We start from the raw sequence: 18966 nt of genomic DNA, 5'->3' as shown, positions 1-18966 counted from the left end.
GGTCTAGGAAATAGCTCTCTCAAATATTTTAAGGTAAGTCTCATCCACTTGGTATCTTCAACAGCCTCAGAAGCCAAACTTCTGTAAAAAGTTAGAAACCCACTAAAGGACGTCTCTGACCACAGACAAAAGATGAAAAGTCTGAGTTCTACTACTTCAGTGACAACTCTCAGTCCCGTTTTAGGAAAACATGCCAGCTTTCTAATCCTCATGCGTATTTGCAATCAATAAGCAAAATAGGAGATCGTGGAGGTGATAGGTACCAAAATAAACTGGTGCATTCAGCTTTAGCCAATGAGCGCTTGCCAGTTCAGGTTTCCATTTATAACGGAGGTTCTCACTCATTGGCAATGTAGGACATAGAGCTGCTGCCGGCTCTGCGCGCACACTCCAGCCTCCTTTCCAGTAGCGTTCCTAAAATTAAAGGAATGCTCCAGACATCAAACCAGGACATTTTGCTCCCTTTCTTCACCCACTGACACAGTTTTCATTACATTTGACCTCCTCTCGTGGCTTCGGCGACTACGTCTTCACCGGTGACCCTAGATCTCTCTCCCTCTCTCTCAGTCCCATACAGCGACCCTATTCCAAGATATGGCACATATGCCCCTGAGACATGTCCTCTTTGATGTCACACGGGATCTTCACAGTCAAAGGAACAACTCTGTCCTGCATGTTGTTAGTTATGGGGTTAGCACCCCTTTTCACCCTAACAAGAAGCCTGGTTGGCGTACGCCAGCTGAATTGAAGCAGGGAGGGGGGATATAATCATGTCCGGCCCCAGCTGAAGACCATGTTGCAGCATCAACAGGTTTTAGCTAGAAGAATAAAATACAGAAAGAACAGGCCAGAAGGGGCAGCCCAGGGTCTGCTTCAGACATTGCCCCCTTGACTTGACCTGGTGGACTCATGTTTCACCTTTATATGTTGAACCTGAATGTGTGTCTATAGGGTACAAAGCTTTATTGCCCAACTGTCACCTAGGATGGGTGTGGGAGCCTTGAAAATACAGCATGGCTTTGGCTCACTGCAAGCGCTGGAGGACTCAGAACGACTTGGGTGCTCAAGAATTTGCAACTTTGCAGACATGGCATAAAACTCAGTGTTTTTCACACCCACCGGGATGGCTCTAGTAATGGCAAAAATGAAAAAGGGAAACTAGCGAATGTTGGCAAGGATGTGGAGAGGCTGGAGCCCTTGTTCATTGCTATGGGAACAAAATATGGTTCAGCCTAGGGGGAAAACGGTTTTTCAGTGCCTCAAAAAATTAGGGGTGCATGGGTGGCTCAGTCGGCTCAGTGTCTGCCTTCAGCTCAGATCATTCTCTTGGGGTCCTGGGATCGAGCCCTGCATAGGGTTCCCTGCTCGATGGAGAATTTGCTTCTCCTTCTCCCTCTGCTGTTCCCCCTACTGGTGCTCGCTCGCTCTCTCTCACAAATGAATTTTTTAAAAAGTTAAATATGGAATTACCTTATAGTCCAGCAATTCTACTCTGAGAGAGAGAGATATATACCCAAGACAACTGGAAACAGGCACTCAGATCATCACCTGTACACACGGGTTCATAGTAGCACTCTTCACAACAGCCAAGAGGTAGAAACAACTCAAATGTCCATCAGCTGACAAACGGACAAATAAGGGGAGGGATATACCCTCAACGGAATATTATTCAGCCATAAAAAATGAACTGCTGGTGACACAGGCTATAACATCCATGTAAGATGAGCCTTGAAAGTATCATGCTACATGAAAGAAGCCAGACACAGAAGGTCACATATCATATCACCTGATTTATAGGAAACATCCAGAACATTTGAAAAAAAAAAAAAAAAAAAAGATTTGACAATATAGTCCTCTGCGCTTACTTTGATCACACACTGGTACACAAGACATTTTAGGAAGGGTGCAAGATCTCAGCTTTAGAGTCACAGAATGTTACACCAAGTAATTATTTGGTCTGATTTTTCCTTTTTTTTTTTTTTTGTGGTCAGCTTTTATTTAAAAAAAATTTTTTTAAAGATTTTATTTATTGGGGCGCCTGGGTGGCTCAGTGGGTTAAAGCCTCTGCCTTCAGCTCAGGTCGTGATCCCGGAGTCCTGGGATCAAGCCCCATGCCCGGCTTTCCGCTCAGCAGGGAGCCTGCTTCCTCCTCTCTCTCTGCCTACTTGTGATCTCTGTCTGTCAAATTAATTAATTAATTAATTAATTTTTAAAAAATATTTTATTTATTTATTTGACAGACAGAGATCACAAGTAGGCAGAGAGGCAAGCAGGGGTGGGGGAAGCAGGCTCCTCACTGAGCAGAGAGCCCGATGCAGGGCTCGATCCCAGGACCCTGGAATCATGACCTGAGCCAAAGGCAGAGGCTTTAACCCACTGAGCCAGCCAGGCGCCCCTTATTTTTAAAACTTTTATTTATTTTAATGTAATTTATATAAATTACATAAGTTTATATAATTTAATTTAAATTTTTTAATTTTTATCTATTTTTTATTATTTATTTTTATATATGTATAATTTGTCTCAAGGATACAGGTCTGATTCATCAGTCTTTTCCCTTTTTTTTTTTTTTTAAGATTTTATTTCTTTATTTGACAGAGAGAGACAGAGCGAGCACAAGCAGGGGGAATGGCAGGCTGAGGGAGAGGGAGAAGCAGGCTCCCCGCTGGGAAGGGAGCCCAATGTGGGACTCAATCCCAGGACCCGGGGATCAGGACCCAAGCCGAAGGCAGACGCTTCACCAGATGAGCCATGCAGGCGCTCCTTGTTTGACCTGTCTTAAACTTTGTTCTCCAAAATACTGGGGGCAGATAAAGTTATAGGTAAAGACCCCCAAGTTTGCACCGTTGATGCCAATTTTTTAACTTGGTGCAACCAGGGAGAGCATAAACCCAATGGACCATGGGTTATCTCAGTACGAGGCTCTAGGAAGAGGCTTTTTGTAAGGTTTGGGTTTCCACTAAGGGATTCTAAGGTGGGAAGGGTAGGGGAACAGACACCAGGCCAGGGTTGGCGGTGGTCACGGAGAGGGATGGTTTAACAACTGGGCATCTCACCCATCTTTGTCCAGCAGGTGGGACGCATGAGGGAGTCTGCGGAAGACACTGATAAGAAAGACTTAATCACTCGGTGTTAGTTTCTTTGTGGCTGTGGTGTGGCCTTGGGAAAAACAGTTTTCTGTTGACTTTGCACTGGCCTCCTTTATGACTGTTGGGAACATCACAGTCTGCTTATCAGGGCTGACGCTCATTTTCTCGGGTCCCACCAGAAGTTAGTGGCTGCCCCCCTAGAAGAAGGGCATCGGCGTAAGCCTGGAAAGTATTTGTTCAACCTCATTAAACAATAAACTGGGCTTCCTGGAGTTTTTAAACATGCTGAAGGGCACGGCTCCCTGAATGATTCTGTTCATCTAAGTCAAAATGCCCAGCGGTTGAGGTGCCTGGGTGGCTCAGTGGGTTAAGCCGCTGCCTTCGGCTCAGGTCATGCTCTCAGGGTCCTGGGATCGAGTCCCGCATCGGGCTCTCTGCTCAGCAGGGAGCCTGCTTCCTCCTCTGTCTCTGCCTGCCTCTCTGCCTACTTGTGATCTCTGTCTGTCAAATAAATAAATAAAATCCTAAAAAAAAAAAAAAATGCCCAGCGGTTTCTCGCCCCTCCCCCACCTGCCCCGGCACCATCATTCTGACTCTTTTCCTGTTTATCGACCCCGCCTCTTTCTCTCCCAGCCATCCGCACCTCCTCCACCGTTCGGCATAGAATGCTTTTCCCCACACGTTCCCTTCTCTGCTTCAGGTCTTCCTTTGAATGGAACCTTCCAGTGATGCCTTCCCTGCCCATTCTTCATGAAATCCTCCCCCCCCCCACCCCACCCCAAACCCTCAAAGGCTTTATTTTTCTTCTTGGCACTCATGGCCATCTGAACTACTCTCCATTCTCTTTTTCTTGCCTGTGGTCTCTCTGCCCATTTATGCAGGGTTTTTGTTTTGTTTTGTTTTGTTTTGTTTTTTGTTTGTTTTTTAATTTTTTTCTCCATGTTGCAACCCCAGGACCTGGAACCTGGCAGGCACATAACAGGCCCTGAATAAAAATGGATCAAATGAATGAATGAATGGCCCAACCCCTTCCAAACTGCACCTTCTGCAAGAGAGGGGTGAGGCAGGCCTCTGTATTTTCCATGCACAGGTGGTAAAGAGGTTTTGGAAGAACACATGGGAAGTCTGAGACTCTTCCAGGCTTTCAGAATTCGCTCCCTGCATCTTCTCATTCAAGTCAGTCTCGGCTTCCAGGTCTACCCACCAGCCTGGACCCGAATACCACAGGTCACTAGATGGCACTGTTCACCAAGAAACATGAGATTCTCACTCCTCTCCTGGGCTCCCCTAAGGCCTTTGAAATCACCTTTCCCCCTGAGGTGAAAAATTCTCAGGAGTGGTTACCATTCTTCATACCAGCTCTCCAGACCAGGAAGAAACCTAGAGCCAACATTTATTAACTAACTACCCTCGCCCATGAGCACAGTTTAACGCTTAGGCCTAGGAGCAAAAGTTGTTTCTAGGTAAGTCTAGTAGTATCTGCGCCAAAACTAAACAAAGCTTCTGCCCCCTTCGAAAAGCTCCAGGCTTGATGCCCTGCCGCTTGCACTTGGCTTGTGGCCCTCTTGGCACAATCCTGCCTCCACGTCTCCACCCCCGCCTCTCTGTCCCTTTAGAGAACGGAATACAGGTTAAGACACCAGTTCTGTTGTGAGCTTTGAGGCACCCTAGTCTGAGGAGAAGCAGAGATGGAGAGGAAACCTGGAAATGTGGTGGGAAGGTGAGTGCAAACCACATCTCCATCACAGACTGCCCCAGGACCTTGAGCAACTTATCCAGCATCTCTCGACCTTGGTTTACACAGTCCGGCGATACGTATAAAAATCTCCAGGATGGGATATGTAATAAGCATTCAATGAGAAGATGTATGAGGCTTCAAGTCAGGCTTTCTACAAAGCTCTGCTTTCCATTTCCAGATGTCACCTATATTTATACTTTCAAACTTAAGTCGGGGGTGAGGGGAAGGGTTGGTTGACCTAAGGAACACTTCTCTAGAATCTTGGATGGGCTTAAGATGGCTCAGCGAACAAAGCTCTTTGACTGAAACTCTCTACATTGCCTCGACTGATAGACCATTAGCTCGTATGTCTGCAAATGCTCACATAGAAAGCTACTGTCTTCATGAATGTCAGCCGATCACCAAGTATTTATGGAGAACTTGTGATTTTACCTTGGCGTTTGAAGATTATTCTGGAAGCAAAAATAAGACAGATGGTGGAGACAATGTAGGCAAAGACACCAGTCCACTCTTGAATGAAATACCATAGTTTTTTACTCTTAAGAGGAAATACATAAGTCAAGGAATATTAGAATAGTTGTTGGGTTTTGCCCCCCATTCTCTCTCTCTCTCTCTCTTTTTTTTTTTTTTTTTTTTTTTGTTTCAGTAATAAAACCAGATTTAGTGGTTCCATTTAGAGAGCAAAGGCCCATTAGAGGGACCGTTCATTCACTGCAGCCATGCTCTCCCACACAGATTGGGCCTGGGATGAGTAAGAAAAAAGCCCAATTATGTCTGCTGGGTAGCCATCCCTCTGGCTGGGTACTTCCTGTTGGCCAGTCTGATGGGATCACCTCCTTTCCCAGAAATCACCCTACATTTCAAGCCCTTACTTCTGACCCTAGAATAGGAGGGCAGGGCTGACTCCTTGAGCCTGAGACACATCCTTCCCTCTCCCCACCCCCCAAGTCTTACCTCTTCTGCATCGTCCCCAGACCCTTCCTCCTCCTTCCTTTTCTCAAAGCACTACCCTACACGCGTCCACTCCGGCTCCACTCCTTCTCAACTCCCGTTCCGAGTGCTGAAACGAATCGGAAAAGAAAAAAAAAGGAGCTTATTTCCTATGACTTGATTTTAGAAAAATGGAATAGATTGTATACAAAGAAAGGGACAGGCGTGGCATCTGCTCACCTCGTAGTTACCCTAATTATAGACAGTGGGGTGCTGTGGGCAGCCATATTGGGTGACATGACGGTTGAGTCAGACAGGATGTGTCATTTCCAACTTCCCCGGTCATTGCCCAGTGCAGTCCCTAATCAGCATTTTAAAATGACAGCCTGATGGCCGCACAAGTAAGAAGGCTTCCCATTAGCTGAACGGTGGCCTGCATTTTGTATGACCAAGAATACTTAATCCCCAAGCTCAGCTTTATTCTTCCGGATTTTGCTGATTTATTGTTTCTCTAGAAATAAGAGCCATTTTGTCTGGGAAAAGATAGCCACTTAGGCATCTCGCTTGGAAGAAGGACAAAAAGCCTGAAATTCTGTTTTTCTCGCGGTAAAGTGTTGTCATCCCCTCTTCCTCCAGATAGCCTCTCCTTCTGCTATTTGGTGTTGAAATTTCCTATTCCTAGAATGTGGAAGGATTAGGATGGCATCAACCCAATATTTAAATCAGGAGTTTCTTCTCCCACGGAACCTAGAACTAGAACTTAGAAAAAGAAAAATCAGCCCGACATTAAATGAACCCAGCACCTCTGGATTTATTCATAGAATTTTCATTGGATTTTTTTTTTTTTTTTGAGGGTGTTGTGCCTCGAACAGAGGTCACACACTGGACCTCCATAAACCACTTCCAGCCAGCTGGTATATTTAATTTGGCCCACACAGTGCTTTTTAAAAATAAGAATTGATCATCAACATTTTAAATTTTTACATAAAATTACATACATGGATTTGGGGCGCCGGGGTGGCTCAGCGGGTTAAAGCCTCTGCCTTCACCTCAGGTTATGATCCCAGGGTTGTGGGATCAAGCGCCGCCTGCTTCCCCCACTTTCTCTCTCTGCCTGCCTCTCTGCCTACTTGTCATCTCTGTCAAATAAATAAACAAAATCTTTTTCAAAATTACATAGGCTTATGTAAAATAAATATTTATTTTAAATATGTTTATATAAAAATACAGATTTCTGTATTATCTTAGGAAAAATAAAATCAAGTGAGGCAACCCTGGGATATTATTTTCACGGGGGTGGTGGTGGGTGGTGGACCGCTAACTCAGTGGGAAACGTCCAAGAGGGCTCATTCATGGGAAAGGTAGGGCTGGGAAGGTGATCAATTTTCTCCCGTACCTACACCTCGAGGCCTGAACTGTAATCCCAGTGAGCTGTGTCAACATGTAACTAATTGCATCTTCCTGAACACCTAGTTTCTGAAAACAGCGTCACGAGCTCCCACCTTCCTAACCGTGGAATCAGACTGGACTCTTCCTTCCTCTTCTCTGCCACACCACCCCTCCGCATCAGCCACTAGGTTCTGTGCTTTATTCTCCCCAGACTTCACTGGGCAATGCCATAGCTACCAGTCACATAGGCATTTAAAATGTGGCTGGCGTAAATTGAGATATGTTCTAAGTGAAAGGGATACTTTGGATTTTAAATAATGATGCTAAAAAATAATCTACACTAACTGATTAATAATTTTGCATTGATTACTCATTAAAGTGAGATTTTTGACACATTGTGTTAAACAATTATTAAAGTTCATTACTCATTGCTTTTTACCTTTTTTACTGTGGCTTCTAGAAAATTTAAAATTATAAATGGGGTTCATATCTGTGGCTGACATTTTCTTTCTTTTTTACTTTCTCTCTCTCATTATCTTTCTCTCAGACAGCATTGCCTCAAAATATCTCTTCATGTGACACGTTAGTGGCGCTAATATGGTGCTAATAATAGCGACAATGGCAATCATATTACAATATATAAGTATCAAATCAACATGCCATACACTTTAAATTTACACAATGTTATGTATCAAATATATGTCCAATATATTTCAATAGAAAAAAATTTATTTGGGGTTTGTCCTAACCTTTCCAGCCGTATCTTACGTCCCTTCACTCCTAGAATTTCACGTTAGTCTAGGCTTTTCCCCCTTCTAATCTATTCTGCACACTCCAAACAAGTTTATCTGTCTAAAACACAGTTTTTATCATGAAACGCTCCTGCTCAAAAACTAACACCAGCTCCCAACTCTACCTAATAACGTCTAAACTACCAAGAATAACAGCTTCCACCGTAATAACCTTATCCCACACTTTATTTAATTCTCCAAACAGCCCAGCACCTAGCCTACCAGACTCCTACTTTTATAAATGGCTGAGCTGGGAGTGCTAAGGAGAAGCACCTTTGATCCAAGAGGTAACAAAGATGATGCAGTTCAAGCATCCAAACAGAAGCTCTTTTCACTTAGGATGGTTTATACAACACTTCACAATCAACTAAAGAGCAACCAACATCTGCAGGTCTATGAGTTGAACCATTTTCACATCAGTTGAGAGAAAGAGTAGTAGTGTTGCGTGAAGAAACTTATGTTTATGCTTCAGAAAACCCAAACCAGAAATGCAACCAGAAAAGCTTTTGTGAAATAGTGCTCTTCCCGCATCCACGACAGGTTCCAGTTTCCAAAGTATGTGCGTGTATACACACATATGCATATACAGCTTTGTCACAAAATAGGTTTTAATGATGCCAATTTGAAATACTGGGGCATAATTAAAATGTCATCTCAGCTTGAAAAGTGTGAGTTAAAAATTCACCAGGAGTTAATATAAATCCAAAGCCAGCAGAGCTACCGATTCATGAAGTGTGTTGGGTATATTACATGCAACATGCATTCAACCTGGGAAGAGAGACTGTTGTCGGCATTCATGTCAAATATGTGAGTTTCGAATTGGGCCATCTTCCAGACCTCATCCCTTTCATCAAAAACACCATCTTACACACATTTCCTTTCATTATTTTTTTTTTTCCCCAAACTACATTTTGCCAAATTTCCCAGCAGGTGGTTTGGTGCGCAGCGGGTCTTGATACCGGACAAATCCACATTCTGCCATCTGTTGTGTTACTTTTGACAGATTATTTAGCTGCTCAGTTGACCCTTTATTTAAAAAATGGGGCAGAGGGGCGCCTGGGTGGCTCAGCGGGTTAAGTAAGCCCCTGCCTTCGGCTCAGGTCATGATCTCAGGGTCCTGGGATCGCCTGCATCCCCCCCCCCCCCACCTGCCTCTCTGTCTACTTGTGATCTCTGTCTGTCAAATAAATAAATAAAATTTTTAAAAAATAATAAAAAATTAAACATGGGTCAAAAAACATTGTTCCTGTTTTTTAAAATCCAGCGAGATCATCGGCACAGCGAAGACAGCGCTTGGCCTCCCACGGCGGGGCAGGCGGGAAGGTAACTTCGGGTCTGGCCTGTGCATCCCCATTTTGGAAACTTTTTTCTCTGAGCAGCTTGAAGACTCCACTAAAGGGTGGGGCTTTGGCGTCTCACGCTCTCCACTAAACTCTACGAGTTTAATAGACGGAGAGCTCCTCGTCACAGGGGTTTGGGCGGGGTGGACCGAGCGCGTCCGCCCGCCGCCCCCGCCACAGCTCACCACCGGTCCCGCGGAGGCCAAGGGGCCCGGCCTCAGCCGCGCTCATTCTCGCCATCTCCCGTTTCGCGGCATCTGGCAATGACAACACTACCACGTGGCCTGCAGCCTTGCGTCATGCGCCTTCGTCCAATGGAGAGCCGTCTCACCGAGCCGGGGGCGGGTCGACGCCGGGGCGGTTCCTCCCGCAGCTGTCGTCCATTGGCCCAGGGGGGAGCCGTGGGCGTGGACTCGTAACCAATGGCGGCCGGGGGTGGGGCCTCCGCCCCCTCAGCGCCGAGGGTTGGCTGGGACCCGCAGGAGTGTCGGGGCCGGGCCTAGGGAGGGGGGGGCGGAGCGAAGTAGGGACGGGGCGGGGCGAAGCGGAACGGGGCGGGGCCAGGAGCGGAGGGGGGTCGGCGACCCGGCCCGCGGAGCCGGCGCCAGCGGGCTGCTGAGGTGGCTGTCGCCGGCTCGGAGCTGCGGCTTCCCCCGGGTCGAGTCCCCGATGGAGGCCGAGGCGGCGGACGGCCCCCCGGGCGGGGCCGAGGCGGCGCTCAGCTGCTTCTCCTTCAACCAGGACTGCACGTAAGCCGCGGCGGCTGCCCGGCCGGGAGCTGGGGAAGAAAGTGGCGAGCGGGGGTCTCGTCCTGTCGGCAGCTCGGAGCCGGAGAGGCGCAGGCCTACGCCCCAGGAGGGCGGCGGCGGCGCGGCCGGGGCGGCCCGGGACGGGCTCGGCCTGGCGGGGGCTCCCCTCCCCCGGCGGGGGGGGGGGGTCGAGCCCCTCCACCCTCACCCCTCCCCAGCTGCGGGCCGAGGGCCAGGAGCGGCCGGCGGAGCGAGGGGGGAGAGAGTTCCAGGGCGGAGTGGGGCGGGCGAGGGCTTCGGAATCCCGGGCCGGGGGGGGGGAGGGGTGCAGAGGTTCGCGACCGGAGCGGGGGGTCTGGGGGAGGGGGAGGAGAAGCCAAAAACAAAAACAAAGGAGGTTGGGAGGGGAGGGGGAGGTGGCGAGCCGACCCGAGGCGAGGTTGTTGGGGCCCAGGAAGATGGGAATACAGGAAAAACTTTCCCATTTGTCCTTGAGCATCTCAACGTGGCATCTGGGCAGGGCCTGGGACAAAGAGGCAGCCTATCCCTGTGGCCAGGGCCAGCCCCGGTCCCAGCCCCAGCTCCAGGCATCTCGCCTGCGGGGCTCGGGGTGTCAGAAACCTTTCCACCCCTCTCACCGTTTGCACGAAGCCTCCCTCCCTCCCTCCCTCCCCGGGCGAGGCAGCCTCTGCTTCTCCGAGTTCAAGCGCCCTTTTCCCCGGCCCGGGCTGCCTTCTCGGAGAAGCACGAGCTCCAGTTGCTTTGGGAGTGGATTTTTTTTTCTTTTTTTTTTTTTTAATATTTCACTTCGAGGTGCCCATTTGGACTTCGGCCAGAGAGTTGAGTGGCTGAGCTGTAGTTCGGACATCTCAGGGATTCAGTCCCTTGGAAGCAAACGCCTGTTCCCTTGCCTCTTTTCATGGAATTGTTAGACGCCGGTCCCTAGGACCATATGGAATAATCGCTTAGGAATGTGCACCCAGAGCATCAAGCAGGGATGACCGCTTTCCAGTTTCCCACTTCCTGCTGTACCAGTTTCTGTTGTGTTCCTTGTTGGGAGCCGGCTTCTCGCTTGTGCTTTGGCTGCCAGTGACGGGGGCTGTGCTAATATTGAACATGCAGTGGTGTAATTAAGGCCGAGCCGAGCCGGTACCATAAGTAACTCTGGCTTTCATTCCCTTTGTGTTTCTGCTTAAAAACACCCTGTGCCAAACAATATGCCTTTGTTCCAAAAAAAACTATGTGTAATCGGGTAATCTGGTAGCTGGACAGCTTGGTTAGATGAATGACTTTCAAGCTTTTTTTTTTTTTTTCTAACCACAGTCCACAAGCAGAAATACATATGACAACATCTCCTAATCCCCACATACATAGAACATCCCTGAAAAGTGATTCACTAAATAGTGTTTACCCCCTCCTTGGGGGGGGGGGTCCCTTCTTTTCAAGGTGTTTGTAACTCACTGAACTGTTTTTAAGATCAGCTGATGGGTTGAAACCAGCAGTTTACAGAAATGATGGTGTAGATAAAATTCTGTCATTTTGTAAGTAGCATTTTGCAAGAGAGGATGGCTGTTGAAATAAATGCCAGAATGTTTTCCTGCCCAACTGAACACAGGACAAGGAGGGGAGTCAGTTTGCTTACTAGAAGTAAATGTTCTAAATTCTGCTTTGTCGCATGGTCTATTAGATTTTTTTTTAAGTGATGTTGATTTTTATTCTAGCTGAGTCCCAACTTTCTATAGCACTTGGGTAAGAATGTTGTTTTCAAAGCTGTTGGGTGCTTGGAAAGTAAATTTCCTTGTCTCTACTGTCAGTTCTGTTTTCTTGGATGAAGGCTCTGCTGGACAGCTCTGTCTTACCTATAAATAAAAGTTTTTGTCACAGTCAGTTGCTTTGAGCCACAGAGGGTATGACATTGAACTTTTTAAAATAAGTCAAGCCCCTTACTAATGCGTTTAGGCTTACCAGTGTGTTTTTTTCTTTAAGGACAGGCTGAGTTTTACAGTATTACAACTAAACTTCTTTGATCATGCTTCATGTTTGCACTATGTTAGACACTTTGGGTACTTTTTTTTTTCATTTGATTGGCAGTGTATATTTGTCCTAACCCCTATTCCTATGAGAGATGGTGAGAACTTGTTTTCCTGCAGGAAAGCCTTATGAGTAAAATAAAGTCATAGTTTGAATTCCTCAATTCAGCATTTTTTGTGGCCATTGATCCATCATTTAAAACATAATAGTAATAGTATAAAATCCTTCTGTTCTAGGAGCAGGGCCTATGTTTGAAAATTATTTTAAATTGCCAAATTTAAATTGCCAGAAATCTTTTGGTTAATATCACAAGACTCTCGTTACATTTTTTTTTCCTTGCAAGTTTGTTTGCAAAAATCAGTTTGCTACTAAACGCATCTATATTTGTGTGAAGGAAGTTTAAAAATGGTAATGACTACCAAGTGTATTTAAAAACATTTTTTGAATCATAGGAATACAAAGGAGCTTTTTAAAGTTGAGGTATCATTGACATGCAGTGTTCTATTAGTTTCAGGTGTATGACCTATTGTGACTCAACATTTGTATACACAAATGGTCACCACAGTCAGTCTACTAAACACCTGTTAACTTACAAAAGTAGAGCAGTGTGGGCGCCTGGGTGGCTCAGTGGGTTAAGCCGCTGCCTTCGGCTCAGGTCATGATCTCAGGGTCCTGGGATCGAGTCCCGCATCGGGCTCTCTGCTCAGCAGGGAGCCTGCTTCCCTCTCTCTCTCTCTCTGCCTGCCTTTCCTACTACTTGTGATTTCTCTCTGTCAAATAAACAAATAAATAAATCTTTAAAAAAAAAAAAAGTAGAGCAGTGTTAGCTACTGTATTTCCCATGCTGTGCATTAGCCCCCATGACATAGTTACTTCATAACTGGAAGTTTGTACTTCCTGATCCCCTTCACCAATTTCACAGCCCTCCCCCCCACCCCCCACTCCCCTCCCATCTGGCAACCTCCAATCTATTCTCTGTAACTATGAGTCTGGGTTTTGTTTTCTTCTGCTCGTTTTGTTTTTCTTCGATTCCACGTGTAAGTGAAATGTGGTATTTGTCTTTCTCTGTCTGACTTATGTAGCATAGTACTCTCAACCGTGTTGCTGCAACTGGCATGATTTCATGCTTTTTGACAGTTGAGAAGCGTGTGTGTGTGTGCGTGTGTGTGTGTGTGTGTGTGCCGCATACACACCACATCTTTATGCATTCATCCACTGATGGACACTTACATAGTTTCCATATATCGGCTACCGTAAACAACGCAGCCAAGAACATAGGGCTGCCTATATCTCTTTGAATTTGTATTTTCATTTTTTCTTCAGAAGGATACCCAGACGTACAATTGCTGGATCATAGGGTAGTTATATTTTAAATTTCTTGAGGGAACTTCGTACTGTTTTCCAGAGAGGCTGTACCAGGTTGCACTCACATGAACAGCGCCTGAGGGCTGCCTTTTCTCCGCACCTTCACCAACGCTTGTCATTTCTGACCTTCTGACACTAGCCATTCTGACAGGCGTAAGGCAGTATCTCATTGTGGTTTTGATTTCCATTTCCCCTGATGATTAGTGATGTTGAGCATCTTTTCATGCGCTTGTTGGTTATCCTTGTGTCTTTGGAAGAATGTCCGTTCAGACCCTCTTCTATTCCTTAATCAGGTTGGGGGTCGTTTGGTTGTTAGGTGAATTTATATATTTTGGATACTAACCCCTTGTTGCGAATATTTTCTCCCATTCAGTGGGTGGTTTGTTGGTTTTTTTTTATTTTTTTTTTTCATTTTATTGGTGGTTTCCTTTGCTGTGCAGAAGCTTTTTAGTTTGATGTAGTCTTATTTGTTTATTTTTGCTTTTGTTTCCGTTGCCTTTGGAGTCAGATCCAAAAAACATCTCAAAGACCCATGTCAAGGAGCTTACCGCCTGTGTTTTCTTCTGGGAGTTTTATGGCTTTGGGTCTTACATTCAAGTGTTGAATCCACTTTGCGTTCACACGTGTATACGAGTATCAGATAGTAATCCAGTTTCACCCTTTTGCCCGTAGCTGTGTTTTTTTTGGTAGCTGTGTTTTGAAGTTTTTAGATGCTGCTGGGTTGCCTCTTGAGTAGCTGCTTGTCACCATTAATGCTGTAGTCTGGGTACCAGACCCCTGTCCCGGGCACACTGCTGCTCTTGTGCAAAGGGCTAGCACACCACTTTCCCCCTCAAGCCGGTGGGAGGGCTGAGAAACTAGCTACTCCCTCCCCAGTTAAAAGTTGACCATAGTCTCCTATCCCTGTGTTCCAGGGAAGAACAGATGTTTGGGTAGGAAAAAAACCCAAAAAACCAAAAAAACAATTCCACGGAAAATCATGGGATGTCCTCATTTTTTTATTTGAAAAGATTTTTTGTATGAAATGAGAGCCTTGCCTCCAGGCTTGCCCCAGTAAAACTGCTTATGTTTGTATATGCTTCCCTGTGAAGAGCAAATCTCACCTTTGCAAATACTTACTTTTAAATGAGGAAGCTGGGCTAATTTTTAGGTCCATGTAGGAGTATTTTAAGGTCCATTTCGGCTCTGACATTCCATTTTCTCAGGATGGAAGTGCTCAAGGTCAGACTGCTCATTCTCAGCGTGCTCTGGCTAAGATTTTCCTCACCACCAAGGCACTGAAGGCAAAGCAGGAGAGAGCTGGTTGGAGATCCCAGCTCCTGAACAAAACCCACCCCTTTGCTTTCACCTGGGTCGACACTCTGTCTTTTTCTATTGGTTGAAAGTGAAAAATTAAGAAAATACATTTTTGGGTATTTTTCTTTGTTTGTTTTTAGCCCATATTGTTCCAGATGAGTATTTAGTTTTTGTTTTGTTGGTTGGTTGTGATACTAGCTTTGTGGAACGTGGTAGAAAGCAGAGTTCTCAACCCTGGCTGCACATGGGAGTACTTGAACTAAAAAAAGAAAAAGAGAGAGGAAGAGAAAGAGAGATAGGGGGTAGGAAAGAAAGAGAGAGAGAGAGAGAGAGAGAGAGAGAGATTAACCTAATTAAAAAGCTCAGGGTTGGAGGAGGAGTAAACATCAATATTTTTTTAAAGCTTCCCACATGAACTTAATGTCCATTTGGGGATGAGAACTACTGGTATGAAGTATCTGGGATGCTTTTATGGAAAACAATGAAAGGGTGCATCCATTAAACCGTACTTACTAATGACTAAACCTACTATGATGGTGTATTTATTTTTTAAGCAAAAAAAAAAATTTTACCTTTTGGTAAAGTCCCTCTCAACCACAAGATCCCTCCTCGTGTTAGGAGTAGTGCCAGGATGAATATTCTCCAACATTCCATTTTTCCTATTTCTGCCTGGTTGGGGAAGCACAGCCACCAGTAGGCTTGATACTTCTTTTGATGAGTTTCAGATCTCTTGCCCATTTCGCAACGCTGTGTCTCTCCTTGTCTTTGCCCTTTTTCCTTTCAACATGCCTGCCCCCCCCCGTCCCCCAGACAACTATTCAGATGTTATCAAATACCGAAAAACCTGAGAATAGATGTTTGCCCACCGTGAGACTGGGAGGGGAGGGAATGTCTGTCTTGGGCAGATTTGTGGTCGGAGTGCGGTGCCTCCTGTCATTCCCCTGCTGTCATTATCTTCCACAGATCCCTAGCGATCGGAACCAAAGCCGGCTATAAGCTGTTCTCCTTGAGTTCTGTGGAGCAACTGGACCAAGTCCATGGAAGCAGTAAGTGCGTGCGTGAGCTCGCAGGGACACCAAATCCTCCCTCTAGACTTTAATCTGTGGTGTTCCTGACCTGTCTGCATTTTTCTCCCTTAACTGTCAAGCTGAAGGAGTTCATATTTTTCAGGTTAAAATATAAATCGTTGCCACCACTTGGTTTAAAAAAGAAAAAAAAAAAAAAAACCCACAAGTAAGCCCTTAGATTTGGCAATATCTTAGGTAACATTTTTCTTTTTCTGTTAAGAAATCCTTTGTTTGACGGGACGAAACCAGAGAGGGAGACAGACTGTAAGAGACTCTTAATCTCAGGAAACAAACTGAGGGTTGCTGGGGGGTGTGGGTGGGAGGGACGGGGTGTCTGGGTGATGGACACTGGGGAGGGCATATGTTATGGTGAGTGCTGTGAACTGTGTAAGACTGATGATTCCCAGACCTGTACCCCTGGGGCAAATAATACATTATATGTTAATAAAATTTTAAAAAAGAAAGAAATCTTTTTTTTTTTTAAGATTTTATTTATTTATTTGACAGACAGAGATCACAAGCAGGCAGAGTAGCAGGCAGAGAGAGAGAGAGAGAGGAAAGCAGGCTCCCTGCTGAGCAGAGAGCCCGATGCAGGGCTCGATCCCAGGACCCTGGGATCATGACCCGAGCTGAAGGCAGAGGCTTTAACCCACTGAGCCACCCAGGTGCCCCAGAAAGAAATCTTTTATTTGAAACCATATTGTTCACACTTCTTCATATACTTTTATGCACAGCCATCAGTTTTTATAATTGTAAAACCAGAAGATCACTTACAATTTTTTTTTTTTTTTGCCATTATATTGGCACTGTAGAATATCACTAACGGTCATTCAGTCATGGAAATATTTTCTTTGTTTTAATAAAGTAATACGATCCCATTCACGTAGTTCATATTGAAGGTGTTGAAATCCTTCAAATGAATATCACCAAACAATGCAGCTGAGAAATGTGTCTCTCTTGTTTTTTCAGGGTAGGTAATAGTTCGTTGTCACTTACACAATCTTTAGCTTTCCTGGAAAGAAAGTGGTTTGATAAATAAATAGTTTGGGTCTTTAATATACTTGTAAGATACTATTTTTATTACCCCATTTTCGGGAATACTTCACTCTGTCTCCGTCCTATGTCACTGCCTAGGGGACCTGCCTACACACAACGAAGGCAGGGATACAGAAAGAATGTTCTCAGAAAAACATGGAGGTGTCCACCTATGGGCTTACTTCTTTACCTTCTTCCTGGGTGTGGAAGTACTTCCCTGGTCATGACACAGATGTCCAGATCGTCTTCAATAAGATAGAGATTGCGGAGAGGCCCAGGAGCACAAGATGGGGAAGGGTTACGGCTTTAACTAGGTTACTGCCCCCCAAGGCATGGCCTTACCCATAGTACCTCTCAGCAACAGGGACCAGAATTCTGAAATCAGACGTTCCCCTGACCAGACACTCCTTGGAAACCTGTCGCGGAGGAAGGGTGGGTTGAGATTGTCCAAACCTCCCAAATGTGTTCCACAGCAAACAGCGGTGCCTGAGGGCTGACTGTAGCTCCCAGAGGGCATCCGGGGAGGCTCTAGAAGACCTGACTCGGGGTTCTGGTCACTCACATTTTCTTTGGGTGTTGGACTGGGCTTTGGAACTGCTACCTTGGGAAGCAGACAGAGCATCACGGAGGGGGGAAGAAAATCGTGGTGAATGCGGTGGGCTCAGGGAGGGCACCCCGTCAGCGAGACCTGGAGGCCCCTGGCTGGTGGCAGGGGAGGCTGCAGTCTGCGTCACCTCGGGCCACTTTCCTTCCCAGACGAGATCCCGGATGTCTACATCGTGGAGCGCCTGTTCTCCAGCAGTCTGGTCGTGGTGGTCAGCCACACGAAGCCGCGGCAGATGAACGTCTATCACTTCAAGAAAGGCACGGAGATCTGTAACTACAGCTACTCCAGCAACATCTTGTCCATACGGCTGAACCGGCAGGTACGTGGGCGAGGTCTCTCGGGTTGCAAGGCTTCTGCTCGTGGGCCCCCAAGAACGAGATGACTGTCTGTAGAGACGAGTGTCGCTAACCCACGCAGCCAATTCTAAAAGGGATTTTAAGACTCGGGCCTCGTATCACCGGGACCTGGTGAGCCTCCTCCGGGCCCTAGTTTCAGGGATGTGTCCGCCCTGATCCTTCTGCCTCGTGTCCCTTCTCGAACACTGGCCCCTGGTGGAGTGAACCCTTTTCTGCTGGACGCAGGCTGGGTGGAAATCTGGCTCTGACACTGTCCCGTGAGCTACTTCGTGGGAACTGAACGCAGAAAAACATCTCTCCCTGGTTTGGACCCTGGATGGTGGCGTCCACTGCCAACAGGAAGCAATGCTTCTCAGAATGAAGCCCCTAAGGATGAGCGTGCCCCGCGCCCCCCCCCACCCCCGGCTAGCTCTGAAGGCAGTTCTAGAACTAGCCTTCTTTTGCTCTCTCCTTGGGCTTTCCCTGCAATCCAGGTCCCCAGGCTCGTGCTCCCCACTTTCTTTCCACCAGCTCACCCTTATAGATCTTATTTGTAGTGGTTTGCTTGTTTAAGATCTATATCTATATTTATTTATTAGACAGAGAGCCCAAGCAGGGGAAGCAGCAGGCAGGGGGAGAGGGACCCTGATTCGGGGCTCGCCTCCAGAGTCCTAGAATCATGATCTGAGCCGATGGCTCAGGTTAACCTGAGCCAACTTAACCAACCGAGCCACCCAGGTGACCCAGGAAGGATTATTCTTATCTCAAATATAGAAAACATTCTCTATTAAAAATAGAAATTTTCCTTAAATAAATATTTGGGGGTATTAGCAGAGTCTCCCCTTAACTCATTAGGTTCTAAATCCTGTAAGGGCAGGCACTGTATCTGCTGTGTTCACTGCTACAGGCCTGGTAAGAAAAGACAGTGCCCGGGGGGAAAGTGCTCCATGAATATGTTTGCCAACGGCCTGTTAAATAAATAAACAAACGGATATATTCTTTATATGACCTTGCAGACCTTTCTATTCAATTAAATATTCCCAAGATGGTGGAGGTCATTCACTGCCTTCTCCAGGATAATGTTTTCTTCTGTCTTCTTCTTACCTAACTTTTGGACGCTAATAACTTTTTTAACAAATGAGACAGAGTTCCCCTTCGGCTTATGAGAAGAAAGAGTTTCTTTGAGTTGGTCGACTACTTTGAG

At 46.2% G+C, this 18966-nt stretch overlaps 1 protein-coding gene across 1 annotated transcript in view; it reads left to right on the top strand.

The window, feature by feature from the left end:
• Positions 1–9847: 9847 nt before the first annotated feature.
• The window catches only part of WIPI1 (WD repeat domain, phosphoinositide interacting 1), a 33084-nt gene continuing 23965 nt past the window's right edge, over positions 9848–18966 (top strand). The window contains exons 1-3 of the mRNA XM_082708288.1: positions 9848–10026; positions 15682–15764; positions 17577–17746. Coding sequence (XP_082564414.1) covers positions 9947–10026; positions 15682–15764; positions 17577–17746 — 333 coding nt within the window. The 5' untranslated portion in view covers positions 9848–9946. The remainder of the gene's footprint in view (positions 10027–15681; positions 15765–17576; positions 17747–18966) is intronic.

This window comes from Mustela nivalis, assembly GCF_964662115.1.
Source record: "Mustela nivalis genome assembly, chromosome: 17".
NCBI classification, from domain to species: domain Eukaryota; kingdom Metazoa; phylum Chordata; class Mammalia; order Carnivora; family Mustelidae; genus Mustela; species Mustela nivalis.
This window is presented reverse-complemented; position numbering and strand designations above follow the sequence as displayed.